This window comes from Engraulis encrasicolus, chromosome 9, assembly GCF_034702125.1.
Source record: "Engraulis encrasicolus isolate BLACKSEA-1 chromosome 9, IST_EnEncr_1.0, whole genome shotgun sequence".
Classification (NCBI taxonomy): domain Eukaryota; kingdom Metazoa; phylum Chordata; class Actinopteri; order Clupeiformes; family Engraulidae; genus Engraulis; species Engraulis encrasicolus.
The window spans coordinates 43,841,194-43,856,193 of NC_085865.1; the positions used below are offsets into that span (position 1 = coordinate 43,841,194).

The following is a 15,000-nucleotide window of genomic DNA, read 5'->3' on the forward strand; positions in this document are numbered from 1 at the left end:
GGCTAGGCATCCTTTCTCATAGAGCAGCCCTGACAGACAAGAGCTCGCAGCCTGCCTGCCTGCCTGCCTGCCTGCCTGGGCAATTCATAAAGCACTTGGCTTGGACGCGCATACATATTTCACCTTCAATTTTATTTTTTCATCAGTCTCTGAGCCCACAAAGGAGATTCAATTAAGGGCTTGTGATTGGGGCACTGGCATTCTGTCGGGTCATTCAAAGGTTAAATAATTCAGTGCTACAAATACGATTATGCTACTGTAGCATTTGATCTGATCTACTGTTTATCATGCAAGCTTGTATTTTTTTTTTCGCTTTTACTTTGGTGGTCTTCAGAATTGTGGCAGGTGGCAGTGACAAAGAATTCCCCATAGGTAAGTAGATGGGTATGTTTTTTTTTTTTACTTCCCTGCTGATAAACCAGTCGTGTTTTCCACATTCAAAAGTGATCAAGCGAGCACAGGAACCTGAGTAGGGGGGGCGGGGGGAACAGGGAACAACAAACAACAAGAACACATCCCCATTCTTGCTCGGTTTCACTATGACGCTGAAAAGAGAGAGGTAGGCTACACGTTAAATCACTTTTATATACTGAAGGTATAGGCTGCAGTAATGTAATTTCCTCTGCTGTTTCCTCTGCTCCTCTACACAGAGAAGAAGAGAAGAGGGCATAATTAAATAGTGGGCTTTGGGATGTCTGGGGCCTTGGGTCCCTTTGTCTTGTCCTAATCCACCTGTCATTTAGCGGATGATGCACTGCTGCAGGTATTGGAGCTGGTGCTGGTGAGCCCTCATCTTTACTGGAAATGCGCACGAGACAACTCGGGAAACAGGAAGGGGTCAAAGCAACGCCAAGCACACACAGACACACACGCGCGCATGGGTACCCACGCATGAGGCATTCTGCTTGAAAACATTCGGATGATAGTAAAACAAGCACTTACGTATACTCAGACACTGATCTTATTAATCAGATTTTTTTAAATGCTCAACCAACTAACTAAATAAGTAAATGAGAAATGCACCAAATAAATTCAAGTATCATTCTTCCAAAGGTGCATTTCTTAACATCAGTACCCTGTAATCTGTTGCCGGTGCTGTTTTCAAATCATTTGTCATTTTTGCTGTTTGTGACTTATTCTGAATATAGTTTCAATGCTGCAAACCCACGTCTTAAAAACAAAACAAAAAAAGAAAAACACAAATGAACAAACAAATAAAATGGAATAAAATAAAAAAAAAGACAGACAGGCAGATACCGGTAGGTAAACTACAGGTAGCAAAGGAAGCAGCAGCGCCCCTGCTTATCCTTTGTAATCACAGTGTCTCTCTGGCGGCTCTGATGCGTTGCACCTGTGAGGCTGTGAGGCATCCGCTCAGGCGTCAGAAGAGAAGCCCAGAAAAACACTTCTCACCCACCACCACAACAAGGGAGCAAGGTAAGGCCCTGCATTATGCATGAGGACGGGGTTTTTACATCAGGACTGATGCTTGTCAATCACACAGCTCTAAATCAAGACAGCCAGGGATGATTTCCATTTCAACTACCCCAGATATTCAGGACAAGAGGTCTTCTTCTTCTTCTTCTCTCTTGCTATTCCGCGGTGCGCGTCAATCTTGGAATTTTCTTTTCTTTACTTTTTTTTTCGGCTTGCACCCCAAGCTGCACATTAATTAATGCTTTTTTAAGACAACATAATAATAATAAAAATAATGATAAAAAAATCATGAACCTCTGTCGAACTTTTCACCGTCCCGTATTTACATGCCACCATGCGCTGAGCAAACAGGCTCATTTAAAAAGTTCATATGCTAATGTCTGACATTTAAAGCAAACTTTACACGGCGAAAGGACATACAACACAAAAAAATGTCTGATTCTTTTTTTCAATGCTGAAACTTATGCGTCTTCAATATTTATGCCGCTGGAGAAAAAAAAAAGAAAAAAGAAAAAAAAGTAGGCGGCGACACCTCCAGTGGATTTGCAGGGCTAATCCCTGTAAGCGGCCAGGTAGCGAATTCTCAGCGGCAGACACACACAAAAAAGAAGACGGCGTTAATTTAAGGGATGTAGCAGGAAGGGTGCGGAGGAAGGGGGCTGATGGGAACGGTTTACAGGTGAATAAGGTTTGGGTTTAGGGCTGTGCTGTGCTGTGACATGCCTGCATCTCAGGGCAGAGGTGTGATAATTAGTTTGGTGAACACACACACATACAGACACAGGCAATCACACAGACACACACACACACAAGAGAGAGACACAGATGGTGTATGTTTTTATAGCCCATGTGTGTAGGATAGTATATCTGTGTGCTTGTGAATGTGTGCGAAAGAGAGACAGACAGATAGAGAGAGAGAACAAGAGAGCGAGAGACAGAGAACGATCAGAGAAGGAAAGAGTGTGTGCCTGTGTGCATCTGTGTATGCTTGAGTATACTGTATGCATCATGCATGTATGCATACGTGTGAGTGTAGGTGTGTGTGTGTGTGTGTGTGTGTGTGTGTGTGTGTGTGTGTGTGTGTGTGTGTGTGTGTGTGTGTGTGTGTGTGTGTGTGTGTGTGTGTATGGGGGCAGTGGTGCGTCACCTGGCGTGTGGCAGGTACATGATGCCTTCTGCTGGTCTCCTGCACGGCCTGGAGTCGCTGGAGCTCAGCTGACAGCCGGGCCACCTTCTTCTCCTCCTCCTGATCCTCCTCTACATTCTTCTCTTCCTTCTCCACCTCCACCTCCTCTTCCTCATCCCCCTTTCTCTCCTCCCTCCTGTCATGTCTCCTACACTCTTTGACCCTCTCTGTCAGCTTCATCTGAAGACAAGCAGACAGCGGAGACTCAGCAGCATTAACACACTAACAGGGGTCACAGTTACACACACACGCGCGCGCACACGCGTGCACACACACACTTGCACCGCATCCAAATGCTGGTGAAATTATCAGTTTTAGGCAAAGACTCCGAGAGCACATGCTTCCTCAAAAGCCTGGACTTCCAGAGCAAAAAATGTCTTCTAAACTGTTCTACGTACAGTATTGCTCTACTGTGTATATGTTCAAAGACCTCTGGCACATAAAACAGCATACAGTATGTGAACAATGTCTTCTTTGATTGGGGGGAAACTGGCATTAAAAGATGTCATTGGTCGGTAGGTACAGACTCGAGGAACGTCGGGCCATTAAATATTTGGGAACATTTAACAGTGTTGCGGACCTTTATTTTCTTTTCAGTTATCTTACGTTTGGTCCAGCACCTGTGGCACTGATGTGCACGCATTCTTTGACTTTCTGGACAGACTCGAGGATGTCATCTCTCTTTCTTACCTTCAAAGCTAAAATGTGTCTGTTCCCTCGAAGCGCCTGTTCTCTCTCTCTCTGCCTGTGCAGCACGAGCTCTTTGCTTTTCGGGGTCTGCGAGTGAGTTGATAACACAAAAGAGAAACCACAATGTCAACCCAATTGGACCTCACTTAAGCAACCTTGATAATCGATTGACCAGGCCAGTGGATGAGCGGGACCCCCGTTTCTGCCTTATGGTGTGCAAACCGCTCGTTCATTAAAAGATGCTCTTCCTTATTGATTTCAGCTTAAGTAATGAGAAAGCTTATCCGAAAATCTTTAGTGTTTGAGCTTCAAGTTAAGGAAATCGATGGCACCATTTCCCCATTTGAACAACATATGCGAATTTTATGTAGAAAAAAAGACAGGACAAATCCAAAATCGGATAAATCAATAGGCCCCTTTGTCGATACGACACAAAGTTGACAAATGGTATTTTAAGGCAATTAAAGGGCGCTGTAAACCAATGAAGGCCAATCAATGGAGATGTCTTTCTATTATCACTGTTAACACTCAAATAAAATATGCCAGATCCATAATTCAAATCTCAAGGCCACTGGCACTGCACTCTGCACTCAGTCAACTTTGCAGCAAAAACTTTCCAGCAATATCAGCAATACTTACGGGACTCATCTTACTTTAGACTGACAATGTATTCCTAATTTTATTCTTGCTTTGGAGGGAGACTTGTATAAGTATAAATAACTTTGAAGATGACTTTCAAGTTCTCAATCAGCAAATTCCTTTTTCTCATATTTTTTTTCACTTCCTCACTTTAATCTCCCGTTACATGTTTGAATCTAAGAGAGATGGGCCCTTTACTGTGGAGATGGTGGCCTAAGAGGTTCAAATAAGTCCAAATAAGGCAGCAACGCCTGCCTACACAAACTCCAGAGAGAGAAATTGAGAGACGAATGAGATCTCTTCTTTTTTCCCACTCTCTCTCTTCCGAGTCTCTAGCGAGTTCCTTCAAAGTTCAATCAATTAATCTAAGTTAATCTGGAGTGCTCAGCATTGTGTGCCACTAAGTAACATATCAGCTGCAAGTCAGGCAGTGCTTAGGCCTGGCCAATCACCTCTCCCGAGTGAGAGCAGTTCACCTCTCTGCCCAGCAAGATAGCATGGTGCACGCATACACACATGCACGCACGCACGCATGCATGCAAGCACACACACACACACACCTACAACTACTACACTACACTATCTGCACCTCGGAAACTGTTACAAAATTGCACCGCACATTTTTACAAAACTCTCTAAATCTATCAATTTTGGATTAATCAATGCGAATAATACCAATCCATATTGAAAATACGAGTAGGTAAGCAGAAAAAAAATGAACTGCATTACCACCGTTAAACAGGTGCAAAAAAAATAAATTAAAAAAAACAGAAATCTGCTTTTGTATGTTTGGAGCGAGTGTCAGCAGTCCAGCCCGGTGTATCAGAAAAGCAGGTGTCTATTCCTGTTCGCCCCCCCTCCTGGTCCCCCGGTGGCTGGCCTCTGCCAGGGCCAAGGGAACCGGCCAAGTCTATTACCCACAGGACAGACATCATCTTTAAGGAAATTACCTCTGCATATATCAGGCCCGCGGAAGCCTTGGAGGGGGTTTCTGGGCTGACGGCTCGGTGGCAAGAGGTGAGGGGTGCAGCCAGGCGAGGCCCAGCCCAGGCCGAGGAGAGGCGAGGCGAGCGCTCAGCTCTGGAGAAAACATGTCCCAGAGGTAATTGGTTTGGTCATTAATATTCAAACCCAATGCATCTGTTTTCCCTTTTCGTACATGCAGAGGCGTTTGATGTGATACATCAGGCGTTTTTTCCCCCCCCCTCTCTCTCTCTCTCTCTCTCTCTCTCTCTCTCTATTTTTCGGTCCCCAAGCACCCCACCCCCCCTGACTATACAGTATGTATTCACACAGGACCTGCACAGATCAACCTAAAGAGCTACAGCTATGGTGACATGACGTCTTTGTTTGTCTAAAGCGTGTGTCTCCTATGCATTTGATTTTCCCCCACCTCGTCTTCAATATTCTTTAGGCTTTTATCCTCCACCTCCTCCTCCTCCTCCTCCTCCTCCTCCTCCACCCCTCCTCCCCCACTCCGCTCTGCTCCCCTCTGTTCGTTCTCCCCATCTAGTAAGGCCGCTGTATTCCTCTCTGTGTGTTACTGGGCGCCGGTTTAATCACGTGTAAGAAATGACTCGCTCCCTCGTCCAGCAAAGCATGACATTTCAATTGAGCGGCCAATAAGAGTGGCCAACACAGGGAGTAGAGAGAGAGAGAGAGAGAGAGAGAAAGAGAGACAGAGAGAGAGAGAGAGAGAGAGAGAGAGAGAGAGAGAGAGAGAGAGAGAGGGAGGGAGGCTAAAATGATCCACTCCAAGTGAAAGGCCCAGGGACCCCGGGTTACCATGGTGAGCCACACATGGGCTAGCGGACGGCTACAAGGTCAAGAGTGAGTGACCCATCCATGAAGAAAAAGCTCAATCTCAACAAATAATCAGGCACGCTCCTAAAAGCTGGGGTTTGCTGCTCTCCTGAATCTCCTTCATCATCACCAATACTACTACTACCACCGTAGCATACCGCACACAAACCACAGCAGCGACGTGCCTTAGAGGCACCATGGCTGCATCACACTTCCACTCACATGAAAGCATATCCAATTCTGCATATTAGTGCTGGACTGTGTTCTCCTAATTTAAAAAAAGGCGCAAAAAAACAATGCATGAAAAATGTGGGGGGAAAAAGGCCTAAGACAAATAAATCCACGTAAATCCCCTCAGACAGGTATTGCATATGACCATTGCATATGACGTTTAAAAAACATCTGCCCCCCCCACCCCGCCCCTTATAATCCAACTGCTTTGCTTTCCTATTTTGATACAGGCGTTCAGAATCAGACACGGAGTATGTCTTGCATTACTCTGACTGGTGGGAAAGCAAAGTGAGCCCCTTTTTTTTTGGTGAGCATTCTGACGGATTGGAGAGGTACTTATAAAATATTCAAGACCAAATTGAAGTAACAGATGCCAGCTGTCATGTGCGAGCAAGTGAGTGTTATGACAAGCACCCTAAAACATTCATGCGGAGGGGATAGTTTATGAAAGTATTCATTAACTCGGAGAGACCGTAATATATTTCTCTCTTTCACAACGTCTATTCACATGGATGATAAAAAAGTCGGCAAACAGAATAAAAAAATAAAAATAATAACAGATGAGCTCCAAGCGTTTTTTGTTTTGTTATAAGCCACTGACAGACACACAGGAAGACATGCTTGCACATGCACACACACGCACACATGCGGACGCGCACACACACTTGTAAAATATAGAGCAATTTATCTTTATCACTGTACCTTGCGTGAATTCAATCTACATGAGGAAAAAGAGCACTCTCGCACTCTCTTATTCAATCACACACCCACACATGTACAAAAACTCACAGGGGTGCATAGAAACACACACACAAACACACACACACTCACAAATACGCACACACACACACTCACAAATACACACACACACGTATACACACAGACACAGACACAGACACAGACACAGACACACACACACACACACACACACACACACACACACACACACACACACACACACACACACACACACACACACACACACACACAGGGAAAACTTTGCAGGTCATGGCCAATTCTGGCTCTAAATTGGCATTAATGATTGATTCGGAGTGGTCAAGGGGTCATCTCTCAGGTGGCCGGGTCCAGTGGCCCCGGAGAGAGAAATCCAGTAATGACCAGTAATGATTGGCGGGGCAGAACCCACACAGCAGAACATAAAGACATAATAAAAAACCCCTCTGCTCCTCTAACGCATTTACACACAGCAGGCAGACACACAAAAACAAACGCAGAAAACACACACACACACACACACACACACACACACACACACACACACACACACACACACACACACACACACACACACACACACACACACACACACACACACACACACACACACACACACACACTTCCCGGGGTGCCATTGCGAATGGGAATATGCTAAAATATTGTATTTTGCTGCAGAGTTTAGAGGTTATTGACGGCATTTTCGGAATGAAATCCTACTTGAACTATACAAACAAAACATACAAGTAAACAAACAAGTAGAGAACAAAAAATGTGTCTTGTTTGAAAAAAAAAAAACATACAGACAAAATATATTGCTATAGTTTTTTTTCACCACTTGATTTGACAACCCTTCGGTGTAAGCTATGTCACTTTTCCTTGACATTATGTCAATCTCATAGTGTATATCAGACACCTGAGTCAGCTGTCATGGTGTGCTGTCATTTCAAAATGTTATTGTCATAAAACAATACGAATCAAAAGTTTAGGCGGCGAAAGTGAAGTGGTTGAATGATGGGCGTGATGGCTGTGTTTGTCTAGTAGTAGTTCATCACGTTTGCATTCGTTATGACTGCTAACGACAAAACTAACCCGCGCCTCGTAATTGTTTACGTGCGTCTCAGTCAGCTGTCAAGACCTTTACCAATGCAATCATGCATCATTTGGCTCTATTGACAAAGCCCCGCAGCTAAACGCATATGAATTTATTGGGAATTTACATGGTGTGTGTGTGTATGTATGTGTGTGTGTGTATTGTGTGCAGCCTAATGTGAGTTCACTGTTGATACCCCTGTTTGACCTTGACGGTGAGCAGACGTTTTCAAAAACAATCTCTGGCTTCCTTATTTAAGTCGCGCGCACCCCCTCGCCCAGACCAGACAATTCTATTAGCAATTCTGATGGCGGGTAGCTAGCACTCCAATTAGGAATCTAATTCATTTCCGCACAATAAGGCAAGGACATGGGAACGGGCGCATCAGCAGAATCTGATGAATTATCATTTGCGTTGGTGCTGCTGGACTCCCAACAGGGCTCCCTTGCACTATCTCTACCACCGCTGTTGCTATTGCACTTCTCTCCCTCTCTTTCTCTTTCTCTCTCTCTCTCTCTCTCTCTCTCTCTACCACTGCCTCTCTTTCTCTGTTGCTATTGCGCTTCTCTCTCTCTGTCCCGCTGTCTCTCTGTCTCTCTCCCACTGTCTCTCTCTCTCTCTCTCTCTCTCTCTCTATCACTGCCTCTCTTTCTCTGTTGCTATTGCGCTTCTCTCTCTCTGTCCCTCTGTCCCTCTGTCCCTCTGTCTCTCTCCCACTACCTCTCCCTCTCTCTATCTCTCTCTCTCTCTCTCTCTCTCTCTCTCTCTCTCTCTCTCTCTCTCTCTCTTTCGCTCTCTCTCTCTCTCTCTCTCTCTCTCCCTACTGGCGAGAGTGCGCGCTCACACAGACCCGTCGCTCCATTCAAAGCACATGCGGGCCGGCCATTAGGCAGAGTAATGGACACTTCTTATGCAAAGTCCACTCTGCTGCGCCCGCTGGCCAGCTCCAGAAATGGGATTAAATCATGCTAACTCCTCAAGATTGAACTGATGAAGCCCCAGTGTGTGTGTGTGTGTGTGTGTGTGTGTGTGTGTGTGTGTGTGTGTGTGTGTGTGTGTGTGTGTGTGTGTGTGTGTGTGTGTGTGTGTGTGTGTGTGTGTGTGTGTGTGTGTGTGTGTGTGTGTGCGTGTGTCTAATGCATTCTTAACTCAGCTTTAAAACGAAGGTAAGTTTGATGGCCGCCATTTCATCAGTGACAGGTGTGTAAACGAGGTCTGAGGGAAGCGATGCTTCCTCCGTATCCTTCTCCCGTGCGGTTTCACCTTCACAGCAACCTCCTTGACTGTGGGTCTTCCTTTTGCTCATTTGCAGCAAAGACGTGACATCTTACACCAAATCTACTCATTAACTTGGAATTCAACAAGCCGCCAACATTCTCTGCATACTTTCGCCATTATCCCCAGACATGGTGACCTCAAATGGTGGAACTTACCTCCTCAGTTTCAGCCTTCTCTTGCAACCACACAACAGGTAGAGTGATAATTGCCACCTCCTGACCCCCTATTCAACATTTTGTGGTACAGTGGTGTTTGAGTGGTGTTTAAGTAAAGAGGAAATAAGGTGAAGACATGTTGAAATGTCTCCTCAGAAAAAAAAGTGAGAGATGCAAGAAAGGCCTTGGCTGCGTTCGTGATGGTGCATTGATGTTTTTTGCTGGGCAGCGTGCGCATGCGCACTTTGCCATTTCAATGCATTCTGGTTAGAAAATGGGCAATCATGGGTAAGCGTTTAGGTTGTCAGACTTGTATCCCAAAGGTTGCCGGTTCGACTCCCGACCCGACAGGTTGGTGGGGGGAGTTAATCAGTGCTCTCCCCCATCCTCCTCCATGACTGAAGAACCCTGAGCATGGTACCGTCCCACCGCACTGCTCCCTTGGGGCGCCATTGGGGGCTGCCCCCTTGCATGGGTGAGGCATAAATGCGATTTCGTTGTGAGCAGTGTGCAGTGAACACTTGTGTGCTGTGGAGTGCTGTGTCACAATGACAATGGGAGTTGGAGTTTCCCATTTGGGCTTTCAACTCTTTTTCAAAATTCTAACCAGAATGCATTGAAATAGCAAAGTGTGCATGCGCACTGCACAGCAAATGCAGCAATATACCATCATGTATGCAGCCCTTGTTAGACGATGCTATGCAATCAACAGCAGCAGAAGTGAATCCCAGTGTCCTGGAGCCCTCCAGTTGAAAGAGAAAAAAGCAAACAGTAATAAAGTAGGCCTGCTCTGCTCCTTAAATGACTTTGGTGTTTACACGCTCATCTCCCTGCGGCCTTCCCCGAGCAGCAGAAGGGCGGCCGAGCGAGAAACCGGGACGTTGTGTGAGCAGCAAGCGTGAGAATGAGTGAGAGAGAGAGAGTGAGTGAGAGAGAACGAGAGAATGAGTGAGAGAGCATATGTGAGTTCCAGTTGGGTGAAAATGCGGGGCTGTTGCCGCACCACTTCCCTGCCACTTGCTGGCTGCCGGCCTAGCGTATGCCGTATAGCGTATAGCGTGGTATACGTAGCTGTCTTTAAAGTGCATGCCTGTGGCTATGACACCACACGTCATGTGTCACACTCTGAGGCTTTTTGCCATCGCCGACCGCGACGAGCCAACCGCATCGGAAGGGGAAAGTCGTCCGGCTTTGTCGTAGGGTGACACCACGCGAGAGGCCTCCTCGCTTGTTTCCCTGTGCAACAAAAGGCCACTTGTTTGAGCGCCTCCTTATTCTGTTGCTTTCTATCCCTTTCTTCCACTCTTCTTCCTCTCTTTTCCTTTTTTTGTCACGTAGGGCCATTCATAACAAATGTCAAACTGCTGTGGGTTTTTTTTTTTTCGTTTTTCAAGTTCAAAAACAGCCCTGGCATTCTTTTTCCTCAGTGCAGCGCGCAGCTTTTTTCTGGCCACTGCCGAAAGGAACCCCATGAACACACTGTCTCTTTCATATGCCTCTGACTGAATAATGATCACACAGACAGAGAAGAAGCACAGGAAACGCAGCTACTACAATTAGGGGACGCTGCCCGCGCGCCAGGCCTTTAAATAAACAGTGCCCACTTCAACAGGATTCAATATCCCCGTCCTCAGCAAACCGCAGACCTAGTACGCAATCCTGGCACGTACACTTATCTCCATAAATGTGTGTGTCGTGGTGTGTGTGTGTGGGTGGGTGTAAGTATGTGTGTGTGGGTGTGTGTCATAATGTGTGTGTGTGTGTGTGTGTGTGTGTGTGTGTGTGTGTGTGTGTGTGTGTGTGTGTGTGTGTGTGTGTGTGTGTGTGTGTGTGTGTGTGTGTGTGTGTGAGTGTGAGTGTGTGTATGTGTGTGTGTGGGTTGCCATAACCACCCCGTGGTGAGCACGCTACATTTAATTAGAGAATAACGACTTTAAGTCATGGAATGTTTACAAGAAAAACACTCAAGGCCACTGGCTTTTTCGTTTTCGAAAAATCCCTGACCTTTTCTAAGAAACAAAAGCAGAATTATTAGAAACTAAATCTTTTACGGACCATGAGACACATACATCAAGTGAAAATAAGACCATCATCATTGTCATACTGCTCAGCGCTGGATACAACACAAACCATTATGGAAGGGGAAAAAACAATGAACTGTTCCTCACAACCATTTAAGTGTTCTCCTGCCATAAACATATGTTAAAGGCCTTAACCAAGAGTCAATGAGCCACTGCTGCCAGGCCTACCCAGCTGCTTGGAGAGGCAGAGAAGAGGCAGAGAGGAGAGGAGAGGAGAGGAGAGGAGAGGAGAGGAGAGGAGAGGAGAGGAGAGGAGAGGAGAGGCGGAGAAGAGAGGAGAAGAGAAGAGATGAGATGAGATGAGAGGAGAGGAGAGGAGAGGAGAGGAGAGCTGAAAAGAGCAGAAAAGAGCAGAAAAGAGCAGAAAGGCGAGATGAGGACGGGGACAGACAACCGGTGAGAGAGGGGAGAGGAGTCAGGAGGCCACACATAGTGTTTTCAGGCCGACCAGAAATACTGAGCTCTCTCATTCAGCTGTATCACCAAGTCACATATTTTTCAGTTTGCGTGGCGAACCAACTTTCCGGTTCGAAAACGCTAAGATCTGTGCCGTGAACACGCCAGCCAGTTTGCGATTAGGTGCGGGAATGGGCACCAGCACAGTTCTCAGTTGGCCTGAACGCATGAAGAGAGAACAGCAGAAAGGAGACACGAGTGAAAACGGTGGAGGAGATGGCAAGAGAGAAGAGAAGTGGAGCTGAGAGAAGCAACACGGTGTCAGGCACAGCCAGCCAACCAGCCAGTCAACCAGCCATTCAACCAACCAACCAGTCAAGCAAGGCAGCGAGACTTGGCATGGTGACAGGCTTCTCCTGGTAAACACCATTCACCCGCGCCTGTTAGCTTATCACAATGTGCCCTATTAGCAGCTAATTAGCGCCCTGAGTGGCTCCACCCCAACACCCTCCTCCTCCTCCTCCTCCTCTTGCCACCCTCAGCGCTAAAGAGCAGCATATGCTACGCATAATGTGCCAGAGGGGCCCACACACATGGTGCCACACGTAACCACACACGCGCACGTGTCGTACAAACACGCATGTACACACGCGCATGTGTATACACACACACACACACACACACACACACACACACACACACACACACACACACACACACACACACACACACACACACACACACACACACACACACACACACACACACACACACACACACACAAATACACTCACATACTCAGGCCCAAACATACACACTCAGATGCACAAGCAGGCGCAAAACACACACACACAAACACACACACACACACACCTTATACGGGACAGCTGTAAACACGTAGTCTAATCAAGCAAACAAACAAAAAACTGTGTGCGTGCACGCACAATTATAACACACACACACACACGGGCATACCATGCTCAGGGTACCTCAGTCATGGAGGAGGATGGGGGAGAGCACTGGTTGATTGTTCGACTCCCGACCCGCCAGGTTGGTGGGGGGAGTAATCAACCAGTGCTCTCCCCCATCCTCCTCCATGACTGAGGTACCCTGAGCATGGTACCGTCCCACCGCACTGCTCCCCATGGGGCGCCACTGAGGGCTGCCCCCTTGCACGGGTGAGGCATAAATGCAATTTCGTTGTGTGCAGTGTGCAGTGTTCACTTGTGTGCTGTGGAGTGCTGTGTCACAATGACAATGGGAGTTGGAGTTTCCCAATGGGCTTTCACTTTCACTTTCTTTCATATGTACAAACAAGCAAATTAAAGCAGTGCAAACATGCATTTACCTTAACAGATGTACAATTACAGAAAACAACTGATGTAAACAAACACAGGCATACGTATAGCCCCAAGACACCACAGTATAATATGCAAAACATGTCTACTCTAACACTCTCCTATAAAGATGCACAAATCCTCGCAATAAACACCTTCTGTTTGTTTTCTTTTTATATATTTTTTGGGTCTTTTTTCCCTTTATTTGATAGTGAAGGTTTTGATAGGAAGTGAGAGGAGAGAGAGAGATGGGGAAGGGATGGCAAAGGACCCGGGCCGGGAATCGAACCCGGGTCAGCCGCATAGCAAAGGAGTGCCCTAGCATTTGCGCCACGGTAGGGCCCTGTTGGTATTCTACTGTATTAGACGGTTCTGACACTGTTAAGACTGTGGGTTGACCAGGCATTGGACTGAGGGCATCTCCACATCATCGTCTGTGCAGATGGAGAAAGACAGGCCCGACCAGACGAGCCATCAACCTGTATGGAGATGCCCAGACGCATTAGGTATATGTGAGGCGGTCAGACATCTACGCTCTGGACTAGGGCCGGCAGGAAATTCACAGCAAACTGGTCAGGCCTTGCTTGGCGTAGGTGTCTGGGATGTGGTCATCAGTGAAAAAAAAAACCTTGCTTTGATCTTGATTTGTTCATCTGTGTATGTGTGTTCGTGTGTGTGTGTGTGTGTGTGTGTGTGTGTGTGTGTGTGTGTGTGTGTGTGTGTGTGTGTGTGTGTGTATGTGTGTGTGTGTGTGTGTGTGTGTGTGTGTGTGTGTGTGTGTGTGTGTGTGTGTGTGTGTGTGTGTGTGTGTGTGTGTGTGTGTGTGTGTGTGTGTGTGTGTGTAAGCATGCGTGTGCATATACGTGTCTAAATGCATGTACACGGCACACACGCACCCACACACACACACACACACTGCACGCATGCAGACATCTCAATTTGGCTCTCTAGTCTGAAAGCTCTCCTGAGTGTCTCGTGCACTGCTGAGGATAATGATATTATGTGGGGGTGATTTGCATATTTAATTACGCCCCCTTGTTAGGGATAAGTGCTGTTTATTCAATTTGTTCCATTTTGTCGCTGGCACAGTTTCAATGAGGATCAGCCAGCCAGACTATGAATGACTGACTAGTGTGTGTGTTGTGTGTGTGTTTTGTGTGTGCGTTTTGTGTGTGTGTGTGTGTGTGTGTGTGTGTGTGTGTGTGTGTGTGTGTGTGTGTGTGTGTGTGTGTGTGTGTGTGTGTGTGTGTGTGTGTGTGTGTGTGTGTGTGTGTGTCTTTGAGGGATGCAAAAAGAGGGTGGGGGGGTGAATTGGGAGTTTTGGGGAGTGGGTGTTCAGTGGGTGGCAGTTGCAGGATATTAAGACGCATTATTCATCAAAAACCCTCCCCAAACACACACACAAACAGATGCTAACAATCAGGTGCTCGCGTCCCTGGGATCTCTTCAATCTTTCATTATCATTACGCCAAGCGCTTTAGCGTAATTGCCATCATGCCAGCCCCTTTGCCAGCCTGTGCCAACTCTGCAGCCTGCACCACTACACCTCTCCTCCTCCTCTTCTCTCCTCCTCCTCTGTTCTCCTCACCTCTCTTATTCTCTCCTCTCCTCTCCTACTCCCTCCTCCTCTTCCTCCTCTCTTCTCCTCACATCACCTATTCTCTCCTCTCCTCTCCTATTCCCTCCTCTTCCTCATCTCTTCTCCTCTCTTCTTCTCTTCTCCTCTCCTCTATTTGTCTCCTCTCTTCTCCTCTTCTCTGCTCTGTGATCTTCTACTCTCCTCTCCTCTCTTCTCTTCTCCACTCCTCTCTTGTTCTCTCCTCTCCTCTGCTCTACTCTTCTCTTCTCTCCTCTCCTCTTTTCCTCTCCTCTCTCCTCTCTCCTCTCTTCTCCACTCCTATCCTCTTCTCTCCTCCTCCTCGCCTCTCCTCTCCTCCGC

At 46.8% G+C, this 15,000-nt stretch overlaps 1 protein-coding gene across 1 annotated transcript in view; it reads right to left on the reverse strand.

Moving 5' to 3' along the window:
* Positions 1-15,000, reverse strand: part of LOC134455290 (trichohyalin-like) — a 201,079-nt gene that overhangs the window by 167,006 nt on the left and 19,073 nt on the right. The window contains exons 4-5 of the mRNA XM_063206311.1: positions 3,314-3,400; positions 2,585-2,803 (exon numbers count right to left, since the gene is read on the reverse strand). Coding sequence (XP_063062381.1) covers positions 2,585-2,803; positions 3,314-3,400 — 306 coding nt within the window. The remainder of the gene's footprint in view (positions 1-2,584; positions 2,804-3,313; positions 3,401-15,000) is intronic.